Source organism: Manis pentadactyla, chromosome 2 (genome assembly GCF_030020395.1).
Source record: "Manis pentadactyla isolate mManPen7 chromosome 2, mManPen7.hap1, whole genome shotgun sequence".
In the NCBI taxonomy this organism is placed as follows: domain Eukaryota; kingdom Metazoa; phylum Chordata; class Mammalia; order Pholidota; family Manidae; genus Manis; species Manis pentadactyla.
This window is the reverse complement of record NC_080020.1, coordinates 17,415,371-17,433,814: the sequence shown is the minus strand read 5'-3', so window position 1 is coordinate 17,433,814 and position 18,444 is coordinate 17,415,371. Positions and strand designations below refer to the sequence as shown.

Below are 18,444 nucleotides of genomic sequence, written 5' to 3'. Positions count from 1 at the left end.
TCATTGTAAACAGAAAACACTGCCTTTCTTTGATTTTCAGCTTTGCTTAATTCTGTTAAACTTAATTAATGGAGAAAAACTATTTTTGAAGTCGGCTTAGCTGAGATCATTACTTTTGTTTGAATCTTAATTTAGCTGCATTTTGGTTAACAGTTCGCATCCCGATGAGGACTTGTGACTCACTAAGCCTGCTGATTAGACATTAACAGAATTGTTTTGCAGAGAGAACAGAGGTATAATGAAAAATATGATAACCTTTCTTCTAGTTAAATTGTGGTTTCTTAATTATATTTTCATGTTTCAAATTTTAGAAATACGGAAAACTGACCACTTGCACTGGTTGCCGAACACAATGCAGGTTTTTTGATATGACTCAGTGTATAGGTCCTAATGGATATATGGAGCCATATTGTTCAACTGTTTGCATGAACAGTCACAAGACAAAATATGCAAAATCACAAAGTAAGTTTCAGGTATTTAGAAAGTTAAAAAACTTTAACAAGATTAAGTTCTTAACTACTTTTTCTCCTTTAACATTTTTTTACCCTTGTTTTTAACTGCATAGAACTTTATTTTTATTTTAACACTAAACTTTCTTACTGCAAACTTTTTAATGGTTTTGATCATTCCACATTTATTATAATTTAAAATTACTGGTGGACTTCAGTCCATGTCTGTGTTCTTAGCTAAAATTGTTTTTTCCATCCAGTCATTTAAAACTGAGGTTGTTTCATGTATCTGTGGATATTTTAGAGACCTAATATCAGATCAGACTCTTTAATGACAGTATTTTTTAAGGTACATATAATCTTAGAATTTAATAAAAGATGGGTTTACAGAGATTCCATTAAAATAATATTTTCACAGGTCACTTAAGATTTTTTTTTCAACTTTCATTACTTTATAAAGAAATCAGCTATGTACCTTTTCTTTCCTAGGTTTGGGAATTATTTGCCATTTTTGTAAGCGAAACTCTTTACCTCAGTATCAAGCCACAATGCCTGATGGAAAACTGTATAACTTTTGCAATTCCAGTTGTGTGGCTAAATTTCAGGTTTGTTATTTATTTTGCATTATCCTTATCCCCAATAAAATACAGGAAATAGTGTAACAGGCTTTATCTTTATATAATGTGCTAATTTTTATATAGCCTTGTTGAGAGTCAGTGTTGGATTATAGCCTTGTTGAGAGTCAAATTTGGAGGACTGAAGTTCTAGATTCCCAGTAGTAGATGCAGCTGCCCCAGCTCTCTGCATAGCATGGATAACCTTATTTACTTTCTAATTGTTATTTATGATATAAACATCGAAGCAAAATAAATTTTGGTGTAATTGAGCTACGTGCCTTATGTGTATAGTGTTTTCTTAGTAGATGGTTTTTAGTAAGTTGTGACTTTTAAGGGGAATTCTGTTTTATGATAAATAGATGAAGGATATAGGTATATTTAGCCTGGACGTGATAAACATAAATTTTTTTTTTTTCCTAAAAATACACCATGTATAAAGGAGATTGCACTGGAGTTGTATAGTGTACAAGTTCAGTTTCAGGAAGATATTCTTTATTTTGGCAAATATAAAGAAGGATTTTCTGACGTACTTCTTAAAAGCTGGAGTATGGACAGCCCAAGAAGACAGTATTACTTTTAAGTGTTCAAACTTAAGCTGGTTGGTCACTAGAAAGGAATGGCTTAGAAGGGGATTCAGCATTAGTTAAGTGGTATGAGAAGGTTTACCTGCTATGTGAAAATTACAGAGTATTAACTTAAAGATTCAACCAGTGTGTAAAGACGTGCACTTGAGTTAATTCATCCAGTAATTCTTTGTTGCAGACACTTAGCCATGTGTTATTTTATGTAAGTTGGAAATTAAGTCTTTTAAGTACGTTACTGTAGTTATAAGAGTTATTAGCATTTCAATTGATGTGGTTTTGAATTCGGCCAAGTGTATGTTGTTTTTGTTAATAGTTACATCCTTAACTGAGCTTAGGTTGATAAACCACATTCAAGACTAAACTTTTATTTTGGGAGTTGGGATCATGGCCATTGATAACATCCTTAGAGTGGTAAATACTGATACTGACTTGTTGGTTTTCTTAAACCAGAATTTACAAGGAATAAGGATATAAGTAGTTGAGGGGACAGTGTCTTTGGTATGATGCTTGTCAGATTTTAACTTTCTTTACTCTGTTTTGATGTTGGTAAACTGAAATGTTAATTGAAACTCTACTTTTTTTTCATTTGAGACTTGTATCGCCTATTATTTGATGAGATCATTTGTATATGTACATTGTACATTTTAAAGAAACTCTTACACTCTTATTTCTAAGGAATGCATTCAGATAAGCCTGTAGGCAGTCTCATCAGTGTGTAACCGCATAAAAGTTGGCAGTCAGAAAAACAGAATTTTTTTCCTTTCTCTTTCCTTTATTAGATGTGTTTTCATTTCAAAGTTAGGTAATGGGATGGTATTTCATTAGTTTTGAAAGAGTTAATGGACTTTAGTTTTATGGAAGCACTAAGGATAATGTTGCTGGATTTTATTTAAAAAATATATTCACCTGATACTTAATTTTCTTAAATCTGCATGTTTTATTTTTTCACAAATTTTAATTGTGTGATATATGCAGAGTTATAAAAATGATAAAAGTGTTTTTCCTTCTACTGCCACTTTGGAAAAAAACCTTTATTTCATACATTCAGAAGATTATATGTAATTTATATTAAAGAATCATAATTAAATATCAGTGTATTCATCATTCAGATTATAAGTTAGGACAAAATTTTAAAGCCTGTATATGCTTGTATCTTTTCCTAGCCTATAAATTGTTTTTAACTTTTAAAAATATAGTAAAACTGAAATTCCTGATGGCAATACCAGTCTGTTATTTTTTCTAAACTTTGTAGAAGAAATCAGTTTGAAAAAGTAAGAAAGGCTGTTTTCACTGATGGACTTGGAATGGAACTGACAGCAATAATGCAAATGGGGCAAATCATTAGAAATTAGCAGTTGGAGAGAGAACTAGTAGCTAGGTTTTTAAAAAACATGTTCAGAACTTGGTTAGCCTCACTATTATTTGCTTATATGTTCTTAAAGAGAAAAAAGTCATAATTGCACTGTATGATTTTTTTCCTTTTTCATATTATTTTATTTTAAATAAATAGTGATAATCCTGTGATAAAAAATGAATTTCAGTTTCATAAAACAGCATACCAGCATAATTTTTAAAGATAAATTCAGGAATGTAATTTTATGTGTTGAGGAAATATTTAAGCAAGATTCGTATTATTTTCTGGACAAAGTCAATATTTCACAGTAGTCAGAAGTAAAAATTCTAAAAGAACATAACAGTCTATATGTTTTTTTCTTTGTTTTAGGCTCTAAGTATGCAGTCATCTCCAAATGGCCAGTTTGTAGTTCCAAGTGATATTCAGTTAAAATGCAACTATTGTAAAAATTCCTTTTGTTCAAAGCCAGAAATCCTGGAATGGGAGGCAAGTCCTATTTTGTTATATATTCTCTAGTGCTAAAATGAAAGTCTAGTAACTAGTAAAAATAACTGGCATTTCCATTTGAGGACCTATTTCTTAGTAAATAAGGATTAGTTTTTCAGATTTTGTGACGGAGTATTTACTTTTGTGAGAGTGCAACTGACAAAGGATCTTTTTCTTCTTAAACAGATCAATAATTCAAACAAAATTATTGACTTCATATTCATTATGTTATGTTTGTATATAGTGAATATGAACTGTCCATATAATTAAATGAACATTTTATATGCTACTTTGTTTAGCTACATACCTAGAGCATCTGTATGTATAATATTTTTCCTATTTCTTCCCCCTCCCTCCCATTCTTACATTGTTTGTGACCTATATCTTGTATTGCCTGCTACCTATAAGAATTAGAACTTGTTAGTCATTTACTGTGTTCACTTAACATTTTATAATTGTTTTTCAATAGGAGTCCTAACATAGACCTATTTTATCTTCCCTTTCTTATTCTTTGCCTTCACCAATTTATTAATTTGTTTTGCCATAGCTTTTTGCCATTAGCAAAAACTCTTGGTCATTAATTTTTATTTCAATAAGGGGCAATGATGGTTGGATGGATGGACGGACGGACGGATGGACGGACGGACGGATGGGCGGATGGGGTGGCTCTGGTTGAACATTGTATTTTGAGCAATGTTCATAGAGTATGTAATAAAATGTAGTTCCAACAATAGATTGCTCTTGAGCCAAAACTTAGTGGCTGTTGGCAAGTCACTCAGTATCAGAGTCTTAGGTAAATGGTAATACCCAGAACTAACTACATGAGTTCTAAAGTACTTTGGAAATCTGAAATCTTAGTATGTTAACACTTTAATGCCTGGAAAATTTCTTAATATGTTGTGTTGTTTGGTGCTGTTTCAAAATCATTTAAACCAATCATATTTTAAGACTATTGTTGGCACCTAGTGATGATTTTTAGTGACTAATGCTTTCCTTCAATCATAGTAGGAAGACTGTTGAAGGCCCAATAAGAGAGTAAAGGAATGGTAGAGAATGAGGAAAGAAATCCATAAGCAAGCACATAGAAGAGTATTACTAGGAAATGAAGATCCTGAACTGAATTTTGATAATAGATGAAAACGAAGTCCTTTCCACTGTCTCCATGTCAGCACTATCCGGCTTTTATAGTCTTTTTTTTGTGTGTTGCTTTTATTTACATGGAGGTTAAGTGTTGGAAGGAATTAAGAAACATTATCAAACTGAATGAGAGTTGAGCCTGTCTCTCAGGTGTTGAGAATTCTGAGGTCTCTTGCTTCTCATTCCACTGTTAGCAGTTGTGGTTTCTTTGTTGCTCTTTTTGTCTTATAAGTTATATGTCCAGATGGGACGGCTTTACATTGATACTGCCTTACTACTTGAGTTGTAAACTAGACTCTTTCACCTTTCTTACCTTGATCTTCAGATATCTTTGTTAAGTGTTAGGTAGACAGTTTAGACCTAGTCTGTACCCTGCATGATAACAGGGTAAAAAGCTGCCACCTTGAAAATTTTAACTTGTTTCTGTTTGGCCAGATATTTGAAACCTAGTTCTGGCTATTGTGGGTTTGGGGCCAGGAGAGATAATTAAAAATAATTACTAACCTAGCCTTATTAAAGGAAACCAGCTCAGTCTTAAGCTTCAGCAGCATGCTGTGTGATAGCCCCAGTTGAATACTTATCCATAAGTCTGTTACCATTAAGCTGTAATAGACAAGAATATGATTGAGCCTGCTTGAGTATTTTCAAGAAAAAATGTTTCTTTCTGAGTGAAAATGTTATTAATATCATAATTTTTGTTTTTTTGTAGCTTGCCCATGTTGCATCTTCCATTGTTTTCTTCTCATCCAGTTCTGTTAGTATCTTGTTTTAGTGATGCTTTCCTCTTTCACTAAGTAATTTTAAGGTGGTTAATGGTGTTGAATTTTGTGGAGCTATGTCTAAATATAGCAGCGAATTTGTTAAACTAGGTATCTGTCACCTATAGGAAATGTATCCCCAAGGATTATAACATTGAGTAGGTAAATGATTTAACTTTGTTTCTGTAAAAGTGGCTTGTTAATTTCTTAAAGTTTTTCTTGAGATGATTGTCATATACTTACCAAGGTTTCCATTGTATGATTAGAACAAAGTGCATCAGTTCTGCAGCAAAACTTGTTCAGACGACTATAAGAAATTGCATTGCATAGTTACATACTGCGAATACTGTCAAGAGGAGAAGACTCTTCATGAAACAGTAAATTTCTCTGGTGTTAAGAGACCTTTCTGTAGTGAAGGCAAGTATATACAGTGTTGTTCATAAGTTTTATTAATACATAATGTTAATTTTTTGCCAAAATATTTTTGAAATGTGTAACTACGTATATCCAGAATAGCTGTCTAATTTAAGTGTAGCTGAACAAAAATAACGAGTTTGTTTTTCTACTGACTTGTTTTGTTAATTTTATAAACATTTGTACACATTGGGCCTCAAGTTGTTTTGTCTATAAATTTGGTAGCCTGTTTTTACATTGCAAGGAAGTTTTAAGAATGAAATAAAAGCATTATCTTAACCGTGTCATTCCTAAACTCACAAATTGTGACCTGAAAGTGATTTTACAAGTGGATTAAAATTATTTTGCATTGGATCCATTTACCTGTTAGTTTACAAATATTTTCAGTATACCAGAAAGGAAATCACATGCGCATTATTACCATGGGAAAATACTTTTTAGATTTTCAGTTTGAGATGCCAGGGAAACACAGGCTTTTGTTACAGTACATTAAAGAATTTTCTTTCCTCTCATTTGCATTTTTGCTACTGTGATGCCAGGCAGCATATTAGAAATGAACTCCGCTTCTCATTCTAATTCTGCAGAGATAGGAATCAGGATTTGTCTCTGGGTTTTGGGCTCTTGTTACTACTACATTTCTCCAAATGATTCATTCTTGCTCTAAGCTGAGTTTTACTCCCCTGTTCTTTGTTTGGCCCAGGCACTGAACTCCCCAGCTTTCCTATCTACTGTCCATTATTTTCATGTGTTTTGTTTTAATATTAAAACCTTGTATTTTTTAGGCTGCAAATTGTTGTACAAACAGGATTTTGCAAGACGTTTAGGACTGAGATGTGTTACTTGCAACTATTGCTCTCAGCTTTGTAAGAAGGGAGCAACTAAAGAACTTGATGGTGTCGTGAGAGATTTCTGTAGTGAAGACTGCTGTAAAAAATTTCAGGATTGGTACTACAAGGCAAGTAACTCAGAATTTTATTACAGCAACTACTTTAAAGTAGAAATATTTTGATGACTACTAGTGTTGAACATTAGCAGTTAGTTGTTTTGGATGCTTTAGATGTATAGTAAAACACTTTGATCTTTTCCTTTTTTAATTGTGGATCTTTAGAGACTTTCAAATTAGGACAGTATATGGATAAAGAAAGGCCAAAAACATTTGATTTGAAACTGTAAATAAGTGTGTGTGTGTGTGTGTGTGTGTGTTATTAAATTCTACTTCTAAAAGTAAAGGTAAATCCTTTATGGTCTGTTGTGTTGGTTTCTTCCTAAATTAGAAAATGAGTCTAAATTTGGGCTTTGGTTACTCAAATTCTACCACAGAAAAAGGTATTAATTCCTCTGTCTGTAACATGGAAAATTGCCTCAATTCTAATGCTTCATTTATGGTGCATTTGTAAGCATGTGAAGACAGCATCATAACTTTAAGATTGTGAAATCCTGCTAAAGAAACAGTAAAATGTTTGAAATATGTAGATTGTTATTTAGTTTACTTAATGAAACTGATAACTAAGGAGAATTGCAGTAGTTCTTTGTGTAGTATAAAGAGAGGAAGATACTTTCAAAATATTCAGTGGTTGTCGAGGCTGAGAGTTTGGGTGCACTTCAGTTAATTATTTTACTATTGCTTCTGAGTAATTTAAGCCTTAGAATTAAGGATCAAATTGTAGAAACACACAGAACAAACATATAAACATCCTCTAACATGCATTCCTTTTAGTCTAAACCAAACATCTTACTCTCTTACAGAGAGTGGCAATTTTGAGAAGTCACTCAGAAAATGTTGCCTTAGTGGCTTTAAATGCTCAATTTTAGTTTAGCACAACACATAAATATACCTTTCTCAATTTAAAAAATCTGTTTTGGATATTTTCAAGGCAGTAAAGGTATTTAATGGCTACATACATGGAAATTCCATTTTATTCTTACTATATGTTTTCTCTTTTCATCATTTATTTTATTCTTTGGACAAAAGTTGCAAACAAGTGATAATGATGATTTCCCTGTCATTATTTTATTATACAGATTTATGCCTAGTGTAATTATGAATCTAAACTTAAATTTAAAAAAATAATCTTTCTTGGAGAAATATGTGTTTTGTTCACAGCACACTGAGTGTATTTCTTTGTTTGACATCTTTCTTTGAGTGAATTTTTCCTGTTTGCTTTTGCATTACCTAAAATAGAGAAATTTTTTGGTTCTTGTTCTCCTTTTTTTTGGAAAGCAAAGATGTGTTCTTTGGCAAAAGACTACATTATTCTAGATGTTACCACTTGTTCCATTTTGCCTTATTTTAAAGGATGATTGTATCTAACTCTTTTATTCATTCAGTGTTATTTTTTGTCTTTAAACCCAACAAATCTTTGTATAATATACAATAGCATTATTACATACTGTACTAATATGAGAAATAAAGGTAAGAGCATTTTCATCACGTGATAGGAATTTGTAAGAAGCAAATTACAATGGTGTAAAGTTTGTAATAGCAAGAAACAATGGTGATTTTTCTATATAATCAGTAGAAATGCAACCTCTGAAATGAAGAAAAGAATTGCCCCTCCTAATTCATTGTTTGCCTCTCTGTGGAGGCAGCCAGTGTTGTAATTGAAGAATTTCTTTGTGTGCTTTTTTCTTGAGTCAAACTGTCTTTTCTTATACCTCTCATGAATCTTTTCTATTCACTGCTATCTTCATATCATCATCCTGAAAATGTGGTAAATTGAGTCACAACCAAAATATGATTTTTTTGACCTTCCTTTCCCCTTCTCCTTTTTTAAGAACTCAAAATTTTAGACTTACATTCATTAAAAATATGACCTTTGCTAGTCAGTCCAGCTTATATTAGAAAAATAATCCAAAAAAAAGGTGCTCCATCAAGGATACTTTAAAACAACAGTTAATCCATCCAGTTGTTACTCAGCCTTTAGTCAGGAGGATTTGCTATAGGAGCACACATGGCTATATTTTTACCATGTCTTACCTTTGTGCTTCAGTTTGAGAGATTACCTATAGTATAAATAACTTTAAATTTTTTATGTATTTATATTTAATTTAAGTATTTAATATTGTACTTTTAAAACTTCTGCTTATGTTTCTTTTACTTGACATTTTGAATGATCTGTGTTTTCTGGTCTGTATAATGGTTTACTTTTGGATTTAAAGTAGTGGCTTATTATATACCATCTCTTCTAAATTGGAATATAAAATCTCTGAAATTATGCAACCAAAAATGCTGAGAATAAAGTTAATTTTTTTCGTCTCCCAGATAACTCTTTAGAAATAAGTAGATATTACTTTTCCTCAAATGTTTCCAGGCATAATGTGAAAGCAGGTGGGAGAGGGTAGTTATTTTGATCCCTGTAAGTTTAAAATTTTTGGAGAAAAAGGATTTAGTATTGTAATGGAATAATACCTAGATGTTTGTTATGTCCTGGCGATGATTCAAAAGGTCTGCTGTTTCCCAAGAATACTTCACAGTGCTTCTTAATAGAACTGATAAACTTTTCTTAAACTTTATTCAAATTGCATAATTTTTAACAAAGGTTTTGATTTGTATTAGAAACCAGTTGTGAATGGTAGCAATATTAAATTCTTTATTGCAAATGGCCTATAATAGTCTAACAGTATGACTTAAGGGCTTTCATCAAATTAATAGTGATGTTTTAGTAAATCTTACTTATAAAAGGACTGAGTGAAAAAATATTACTGGGCTTAAAATTTTTGTTTTATAAAAAACAGCTGGGAATACTGATTTCATTAACAATTCTTTGTTTTTGAAATTAATTTTGGGAAGGGAAAATCTAACATTATTGCCTTAATGTGCTTTTGGGTAACAGAAGAATTGCTATCACTTGGTGCTTTGTGTAGTACCGAATTCCTCTTTTATCACTGCATCATTGTTCCTTTTTTAATGAATCACTACCTTGTACTCAGATGTATTGGGAAGTCATAAAGAAAGTCCTTTTTAAAGTAACTATAAAATTCCCCATTTCATTCATGTTCATGAATCCTCCTGTAAAATTAGTTCTGATTGGTGAAATGGGGAGCAAGTAGATGAGAAAGTTACAAAGATGTATATTTATCAACCAAAAAAATGTGAGTTGGAAACTGTCCAATAAATGTAAGAGATTTTGTCATTATAGACTGAATGACCTTTTGTCAGTTACCAAAGAAGAGATTCTTTTAGTAGCTGAGGTTGGATTAAGGTTTTTAAATTAAGAATTTAGTACTTGCCTATTACTTAGATTATTTGAATCAGTGACTTTTCCCCGCCAAAAATAACACATAATCCCCAGTTTTCCACAGTGAGAGAAAATACATGAAATGGATGGTAACTTTTTTTTTATACCAGAGTCTTATATTACACTTCAGTTCTTATACTAGGGAGATGTTAAATCTCCTAAGACTCCTCTTGTGGTTGAGTGGAGTAGGTGTTGATGTTGATAAGAAATGATAGTCACTAATGTTTTCAAATTCACCATTGCATTTTAGCTAGATTCCAAACACTTTGCCAGAATTTGCGTGAGCGGCTGTAAAAGAAACAAAAAATAATTTGGTTCATAACCTCTTAAATTTTTTATTATGGCTTTAAACTTGGAATTAGTATAGAGTTCTGTTATTATCCTTTCATCCTGATAAAACATATGCTTTTTTCCTATTTGCAAATTGACATTAATCTTGCTTTTTTCCTTGGATTGAGAGAAATCATCTAAATTTGTTTTGAACCTCTGGAAGAAAGGAGCTTCAAGTGTTGTTACTACAAAATCCGAATGTCTGTAATTACAAAATAATGAAGTGATTTCATTCTTCAGATTCTTTGGGTGGAATTCTTTGGTCTTAGTTTTTATGCCCTTGCCCTTCTAAATTATTGTGTAAATGAAAATATATTCATATATAAGGAGCATAGTACTTGTAGTGATTTGAGTAAGTTTTATACAAATTTCTTTGGATTTTACATGTTACATTGACAACCTTCTTGCAGCATTTTATTTCTAATAGGATTTTTATTCTTTAGCTATTCCTATTAACTCACTTTGTTTCTCCATTTTCTTGTAATTAAAGCCCATATTTTGACTTGGATTATATACTTTGAACCCTACTTTTGCATTTTAATATTTGGCCTTATACAACTCACCTAACGTATTTGGATGTTAATTCCCCTTACTGTTATGAGGTTAGTTGGGTTGCAGCTTCACTTTTGCTATTCTTGCACTGTTGAGACTCAGTAAATAGAATGTTAAGCTTTCAGTTCCTTCCTTTGGACTTTATAAAGTTATAGAAAGGGAGGAAAATTGAAACCTGGAATACTTCAGTGGTTATTTTAAAGAACAGTCTTTGGCTGGTGAGAATTTTACGTAGGGATGCTTTTCATTATGTAGTAAAACATGACCTGGTTGATAATAAGTGCTAATGTATTGAGATTACCACATAATATTACCAACAACATAAAATTTAAGCTCACAAGTTTTGGGACAAAAGATGTCATATTGGCATCACTTAATAGTCATAATTTATGCTACAAATCTTCATTCACTTAACATTTATTCAGCATGAGAAATGACATGGAGAAAAAAAAGAGCCTGTGTTCTAACCTTGGGGTATGTTTGTTATATAAGACCTATTTATCAACATAATCATCTGTTAATATTCCTGACTAGGAATTTTGACAGTAGTATTTATTCATAGAACTCTTGTTGAGGCATAAAATAAGAGATTTAAAGACCCACAGTATAAACTACAATTTAGAGTAATGAGAAAAAGCTATAGCCATCATTATTGTTATGAACTACAAAATACATAATCTGTATTGTTTCATCAAAACTTCTGAGTAGTTAAACCAGTGGAGAAATTTAAAAATTATAGTAATTTATTTCTGTTCTAACTAGATCAGAAAATTTTGGAAAGAATTATATTTGAAAATAATCATACATTTTGGTTTACTTATTGATGAAGATGTTAACAAATAGTGAAAATGGGCAAAATTTAGGGAAAATGGGATCTCTAAAAAATAAAAAATCTGTAGATATTTGATACACCAAAATAAAGTGTAATTTATATATGAATTTTAATTGGTTTTGTTTTACATACTAAGTTGTAGGCCAGTTAGGACCTATTGTTTTCCTAGATGTAGGTCAAATTCATTGTCTTAAAATACTGCTTTTTAACTAGTTAAACATTTAGTGATTGGCATATGAACATGAAGCTCATATTATGATTAAATCAGTGTATTAAAGCACTTCAAATTGAATTGTTGAGAAACAGAAATACTTGAAGTTAGCAACCGTGATTTCTCTTCATAAGAACTTGCTTAAAAATCAGTCTGGTCTTGTACAACTTCTTTAAATGGATTTATTATGAACTGTCAGTTGAACCTGGGAAATCCATTCATTAATCAGAGATTTTCAATGTAATATGATTGTAGGAGACTTGCACCAGTATATCACTATGGCCTTTAAAATTCTTTTAAGATAATTAAAAATATTGTACAATTTAGTAAAAGTTAAAATTTCCCTATTGTTGTAATGTTGATCTTTGATTTCTGGTAAGTATAGAAAGGGATTTTGACATTTAGGTAAATTGCTACATGGTTTTCACTTTTATTGTGATTTTACTGTATGTTTATGATTTGTATTATAACTTATTTTTCCCTTGTCAGATATATTCCCTTAACACATTTGGCAGTAATCACTGATACATTTTTAGAATGCTCTTTAAGTGTAGCTCTGACTTACTAGATCTTCTAATTGGAAATGTCGAATTTTTTTTTTATTAAGGCTGCAAGGTGTGACTGTTGTAAATCTCAAGGAACTCTTAAAGAGAGAGTGCAGTGGCGTGGGGAAATGAAACATTTCTGTGATCAGCATTGCTTATTACGTTTCTACTGTCAGCAAAATGAGCCCAACATGACAACACAGAAAGGACCTGAAAACTTACATTATGGTATGTAATAATTTAGGAAGTAACTTATAAAACCTGTGCAGTAGTCTTTAGATCTTAATTCAAAGTAAAGTAATGATAGTAATTGATTTTGGATATAGTTTAATAACAACTTGCATAGTTTTTCTGGGAAAAAATACCCTACATGATGTTTCTGTGGATGTATTGATTTTTATATCTTACTTAATTAAAAAATTTAATGCAGTTAAAAAAATAGAGTCCAGTTGGGGGTGGAGAGGAGGTAAACAGAATAACAAAAATTTTTAATTCATCTACCTATCATGTGTCATTTACAGTTTTAAATGAAAGCTATTTTTATCAAAAGTTATGTGCAAGGGGTAGGTTGGGAGCGACAACAATCCTTTAGAAGCTGCAATTTATTTAAGGTTAGACATAAGGTCCTAGTACTACCCCCAAAGCGGTACATACTTTCTGAGGGGGCAAAGTGGGAAAAGAGTTTATTCCACTTACTTAGTTCAGTATTTCAGCTCTCAGATTTGGTAGTTTTTACTTAAAATAGCGTAAAATAATTCTTCTTCAGTGGCTGTTTTAAAAATCAGTAACATTTAACTTGAAATATGGGTTTTGAAAATTCTGAAGAAAATGGTTTTGTCTTATTTTAAATTTGTTTATGTTTTCAGATCAAGCTTGTCAGACATCCCGAGCCAAAATGGCAGTAAGTATTGCTTAAGTAAAGTGCTAAGTACTAATTTTTCTAATGGGGTAAAAAAAACCCCAGTTTTATCTAATGATAATAAAAGAATTTTTACTTTTCTCTGTTGAGACATTTGAAATACAGGTTGAATTACCTGATATTAAAACAGGTTCTTTCATACTTGCTAAGGAATATAAAGGCGAATTAAAACCCTACCCATACTATGGGAGAGAGGCATATATAAATGGTGTTTGAGTGAAGCACCCATCATAGATGGACCTTCAAGGCAATAGCAATAGTATGTTTGAAGTGATGGACTCTGTTTCTGGCAGTTGTGAAAACGCTTCTAACTAGTTGAATAGCAGGTTGCCAGGTAAAGAGGGAGGAATAATAATGTGCAAGAGGGGTGTGTATTTGGTAAAGCTGTTTATTAGGGCCCAGCTTAAAGGGTGACTGGTGATGGAATTATGGGAAATGAGAGTGAAAGGATAGGCCGGACCACATGATTGATGGCTTTGTGTGTTTGTTCTCAAATAAGTATCTGAAGGTCTGTGTTGGGGGCTAGGACTTGTGAATTTTTAAATTTGAGCAATGCATAATGTGTCCTGTTTTCTTCCCTCTTTTTTCTTCAGTCTTTTCCTTTCTTCTGGTATAATACGTAAGATTCTGCTTTTATGTTAGCATTTTAAGAATTTTGTGGGTTGAAAGTGGCCACTTACATGTACTTACTTTTGCCATATTTTAAGTAACAGTGACCCCACCCTCTGTATGATGAGTTTAACAGTAATCATCAGTGTTGGAACACTGGTATTTCTGTCATCTTTATCCCTGGGAAACTGCAGGAGTCATAATTGGTATCACAGTAAGTCTCTGGGCTAGTTGTTACCCTGGTAAGAAAGAATAAATCAAAGGTTCTTAGTTCTGGCTATACATTAGGATCACCTGAAGAGTTTCAAAAATTTTCCAGTACCTGGGCCCCAACTCAGAAGTTCTGTATTCTTGAGAAGTTCTTCAGGTGAGTTTAAGAAGTAAGCACAATGTAGGGGCACTGATATGGATGAAAGATCAGTGTTTTATATTATATGTTCAGTTTTTGGTTTTTGGTTTTGATGTTAATAGACAGAATCCTAGAAAAGTAAGAAGGCCTTTTCCTTTGCTTCCTTCCCTATCTCTCCCCATGTGGAAATATAAAGATAATTCAGAAGTACGTTAAAGTATTTAGCTACATTATCTGATTTTAATGCAGGCACCTTGTTCAATGCTGAGGAATGTGAATATGATCACTCCCTGTTTTGTTATATTTGTGCAACCATAAGGCAACTCCCCAACCTTGTTTCAAATATGTAAACTTCTGACCAAGGCTTCCAAGAAATCCCTTCTACCAGCAGAATACTAAATGCCTTTCTCTTCTCACAGCACTTGAATCACCTTACATGGCAAGCAGAAGTATGGAGAGAGCATCATTAGTAGGGGAGGATAAGTCTGTGCCATTACAACTATTGCCTTTTGTTGTGTAAAGTCCTTTCCCATCTTTTCCTTGTAAGCTTTTGGAATCTTTTAATTCCCAACCCATAAACTTCAAAGGATGGGAGCTTAGCTGTATAGTTTTGAACAAGTCACTTTACTGTTCTTTGTACATTTCCTTATTTGTAAAATGGGGATGGAGCTTTTATGTACCTCAGGACAATAGTAAGTACTAAAAACACGGCAGATGTTATGTTTCAGACCTTACAGAGATAGTATGTTGTAATCACAAACATAGGCATTGACATAAAAAAAAGAAGTCCGGCCATTTGTGATATGGATGGACCTCGAGGGTGTGTGCTGAGTGAAATAAGTCAGGTGGAGAAAGACAAATACTGTATGATTTCACTTGTGGAATCTAAAAACAAAACAAAATGAATAAACTGTTAGCAGTAGACCCAGACACTGAGAAGTGACTGGTGGTTACTATGGGGGAGGAGTTGGGGTGGGTGGCTGGGGAGAGGGAGGGGGATAAAGGGGCACAAAAATTCTCCATCATAATATAAGTTGGTCACAGGGATGGAGGTAGAGCATAGAGAATATAGTCAATGGTTCTCTATAACATCTTTCTATGTTGACAGATAGTGACTGCACTAGGGGTGAGGATTTAATAATGTGTGTAACCATTGAAGTACTGTGTTGTATGCTTGAAACTAATGTGAGATTGTATATCAACTATTCTTCAATTAAAAAAAATAGAAGAAAAAAAAAGGCTTGGACATCAGATGAGACTACTTGAATCCTGACTTCAGAACTTTTGGCTCTGTCACCTTTACCAGGTTGTATAACTTCTGAAATTCAGTTTCCTTATCTGTAAAATGAGAGTGATAAAAAGGACCTACCTTTAGTGATGGTTTGAGGATTAAATAACTAATTTCATGAGTCATGTAATTGTGGTGACTTCTGTAGTATATTAGTTTGAGCTGTTATAACAGAATACCATAGACAAACAAGGTGGCTTAACAATAACAGAAATTATTTTTCACAGTTCTGAAGGCTGGAAAGTCTAAAATCAAGGTGCCAGCAGATAACCTGGTCTGGTGAGGGCCTGTTTCATGGTTCATAGATGGCCATCATTTTGCTATGCCCTCAACTCTCATGGTGGAAGGGGTGAGAGGTCTCTCTGGGATCTCTTTATAAAAGGGCATTAATACCATTGCAGGAGGGCTCTGCTCTCATGACCTAATTACTGCTTTAAGACCACACCCTCTGATACCATCACCTTGGGGATTGATTTCAAAATACAGATTTAAGGGGGACATAAACATTCTCTATAGCACATAGTCCTTGGCATATAGCAAATACTCAACAGAGGGTGGCTTATATCATAATTTTTATTATTTTGGATTCTTCTTCACTATTCATTATAAATAGGTATAGATCCTGCCTATTGACTAGTAGACAGGTGGTATTATCAAGTGTTTTGCACTAGACAGCATAGTTTGATTGACATGATGTAATATTTGCAGAATGACAAAGTGAAACAGTGAATAATCTAGGACATCTGTGATTTTGGACCCCTTCTTCTTAAGTGGGGATTCTATAGTATTTCCCAGTTCAGACCTGGAGTAGATAGGCAAATAAACATATACTGTTATATTATAGTGCTTGATATGTGGTAGCTACTCAGTAACTGTTAAATTATTCTTCTCATTTTACATGGAGGAAATAGAGGCACAAAAGATTGATTTGCCTGACCTTTGCAGCAGTGATGTTACAACTAAATTCTCTAGCTTCTTGTTTGTGACTATCTCTTACAGCTGATTAGTATGTATGCGGTTTGAAATCATGATGAATCCACAGTAAGCTATATTTACATCCTTTTGGCCATATGTATTTTTTGTAACTCATGAAATACCCACCATAGTTTTTTTTCAGACTTTTCCAGACCTTTAAATACACACAGATAAACTTTTTAAGCAGTAAGTGTTGTAAGTACAGTTGAATCCTCATTATTCATTCATATTTGTGAACTTACCTGCTCTCTAAAATTTATTTGTAACCTCTAAATAAGCAGATCATTTGCAACATCAAGGTCATTTACAGACGTGTGGAGCAGTGAAAAATGTGAGTGCTAAGTTACATCTTCTTGCTAAGATCAAACAAGGCAAGACTTTACCTTCTTGTCTCAGCTCACACTGTAAACAAGCGTCCTTTTCACAGTCTATTTAGTGCCATGTTTTTCCTGTATTTGTGCTTTTTGTTGGTGATTTTGCTGTTTAAAAGATCCCCTAAGCATAGCACTAAAGTGCTGTCTAGTGTTCCTGTACACAAGAAAGCTCCTATGTGCCTTACAGAGGAAATAACATGTTTGGTGGGTTTCATTCAGTTGGCTGTGAGTTCAGTGTTTGTGAATTGACAATATGGTACATCCAGAAAAAGGAATAAGAAATTCACCAACTTGTAGATGAGGCAACTTTGAATGCTGTAAAATCTATAGTGTGTGTTGAAGCTCTGGGAGAATTGGAAAATGGCTAAATTTGTGGATAACAAATTTGAGCTTTCAACTAATTAAAGATAAATCATAGTGAAAGATCTGTACTCTGAAAACTCTAAGTCACTCATGAGAGAAATTAAAAAAGACACCAATAAATGGAAATCTATCCCGTGCTCATGGATAGAAAGAATTGACATTGTCAAAATGGCCATCCTGCCCAAAGCAATTTACAGATTCAATACAATCCCTATCAAAATGCCAATAGTATTTTTCAGTGAACTAATAGTTTGAAAATTCATATGGAGCCACAAAAGGCCCTGAATAGTCAAAGCAATCCTGAGAAAGAAGAACAAAGCTGGCAGTATTAACACTCCCCAACTTCAAGCTCTACTACAAAGCTACAGTAATCAAAACAATTTGGTACAAGAACAAACCCATAGATCAATAGAACAAAATAGCCCAGATGTAAACCAATGCATATATGGTCAATTAATATATGACAAAGGAGCCATGAATATACAGTTAGGGAAAAGACAGCCTCTTAAACAACTGGTGTTGGGAAAACAGGCAGCTACCTGTAAGAGACTGGAACTGGATCATTATCTAACTCCATACATAAAAGTAAACTCGAAATGGATCAAAGACCTGAATGTAAGTCATAAAAACATGAAACTCTTAGAAGAAAACATAGCAAAAATCTCTTTGAACATAAGTATGAACAATTTTTTCCTGGACACATCTCCTTGGGCAAGGAAAACAAAAAAGTGAACAAGAGGGACTACATCAAACTAAAAAGTTTCTGTACAGCAAAGAACACCATCAGCAGAGCCAAAAGGCAGCCTACAGTATGGGAGAGTATGTTTGTAAATGACTCATCTGATAAGGGGTTGACATCCAAAATATATAAAGAACTCATATGCCTCAACACCCACAAAACAACCGAGTTAAAGGGTAGAGGACCTGAACAGACACTTCTCCAAAGAAGAAATACAAATGGCCAGCAGGCACAGGAAAAGATGCTCCACATTGCTAATCGTCAGAGAAATGCAAGTTAAAACAACAGTGGTGATACACCTCACACCAGTTAGGATGGCCA

At 33.0% G+C, this 18,444-nt stretch overlaps 1 protein-coding gene across 12 annotated transcripts in view; it reads left to right on the top strand.

The window, feature by feature from the left end:
• The window catches only part of ZMYM2 (zinc finger MYM-type containing 2), a 164,475-nt gene that overhangs the window by 112,937 nt on the left and 33,094 nt on the right, over positions 1-18,444 (top strand). For all 12 annotated transcript variants that reach the window (XR_005029786.2, XR_005029785.2, XR_005029784.2 and 9 more), the window contains 7 exons: positions 312-462; positions 939-1,054; positions 3,374-3,490; positions 5,652-5,802; positions 6,582-6,754; positions 12,570-12,735; positions 13,374-13,408. Coding sequence is in view for 7 of the 12 variants with exons in the window: in XM_057490439.1 (XP_057346422.1) it covers positions 312-462; positions 939-1,054; positions 3,374-3,490; positions 5,652-5,802; positions 6,582-6,754; positions 12,570-12,735; positions 13,374-13,408 (909 nt within the window). In the remaining 5 variants the exon portion in view is untranslated. The remainder of the gene's footprint in view (positions 1-311; positions 463-938; positions 1,055-3,373; positions 3,491-5,651; positions 5,803-6,581; positions 6,755-12,569; positions 12,736-13,373; positions 13,409-18,444) is intronic.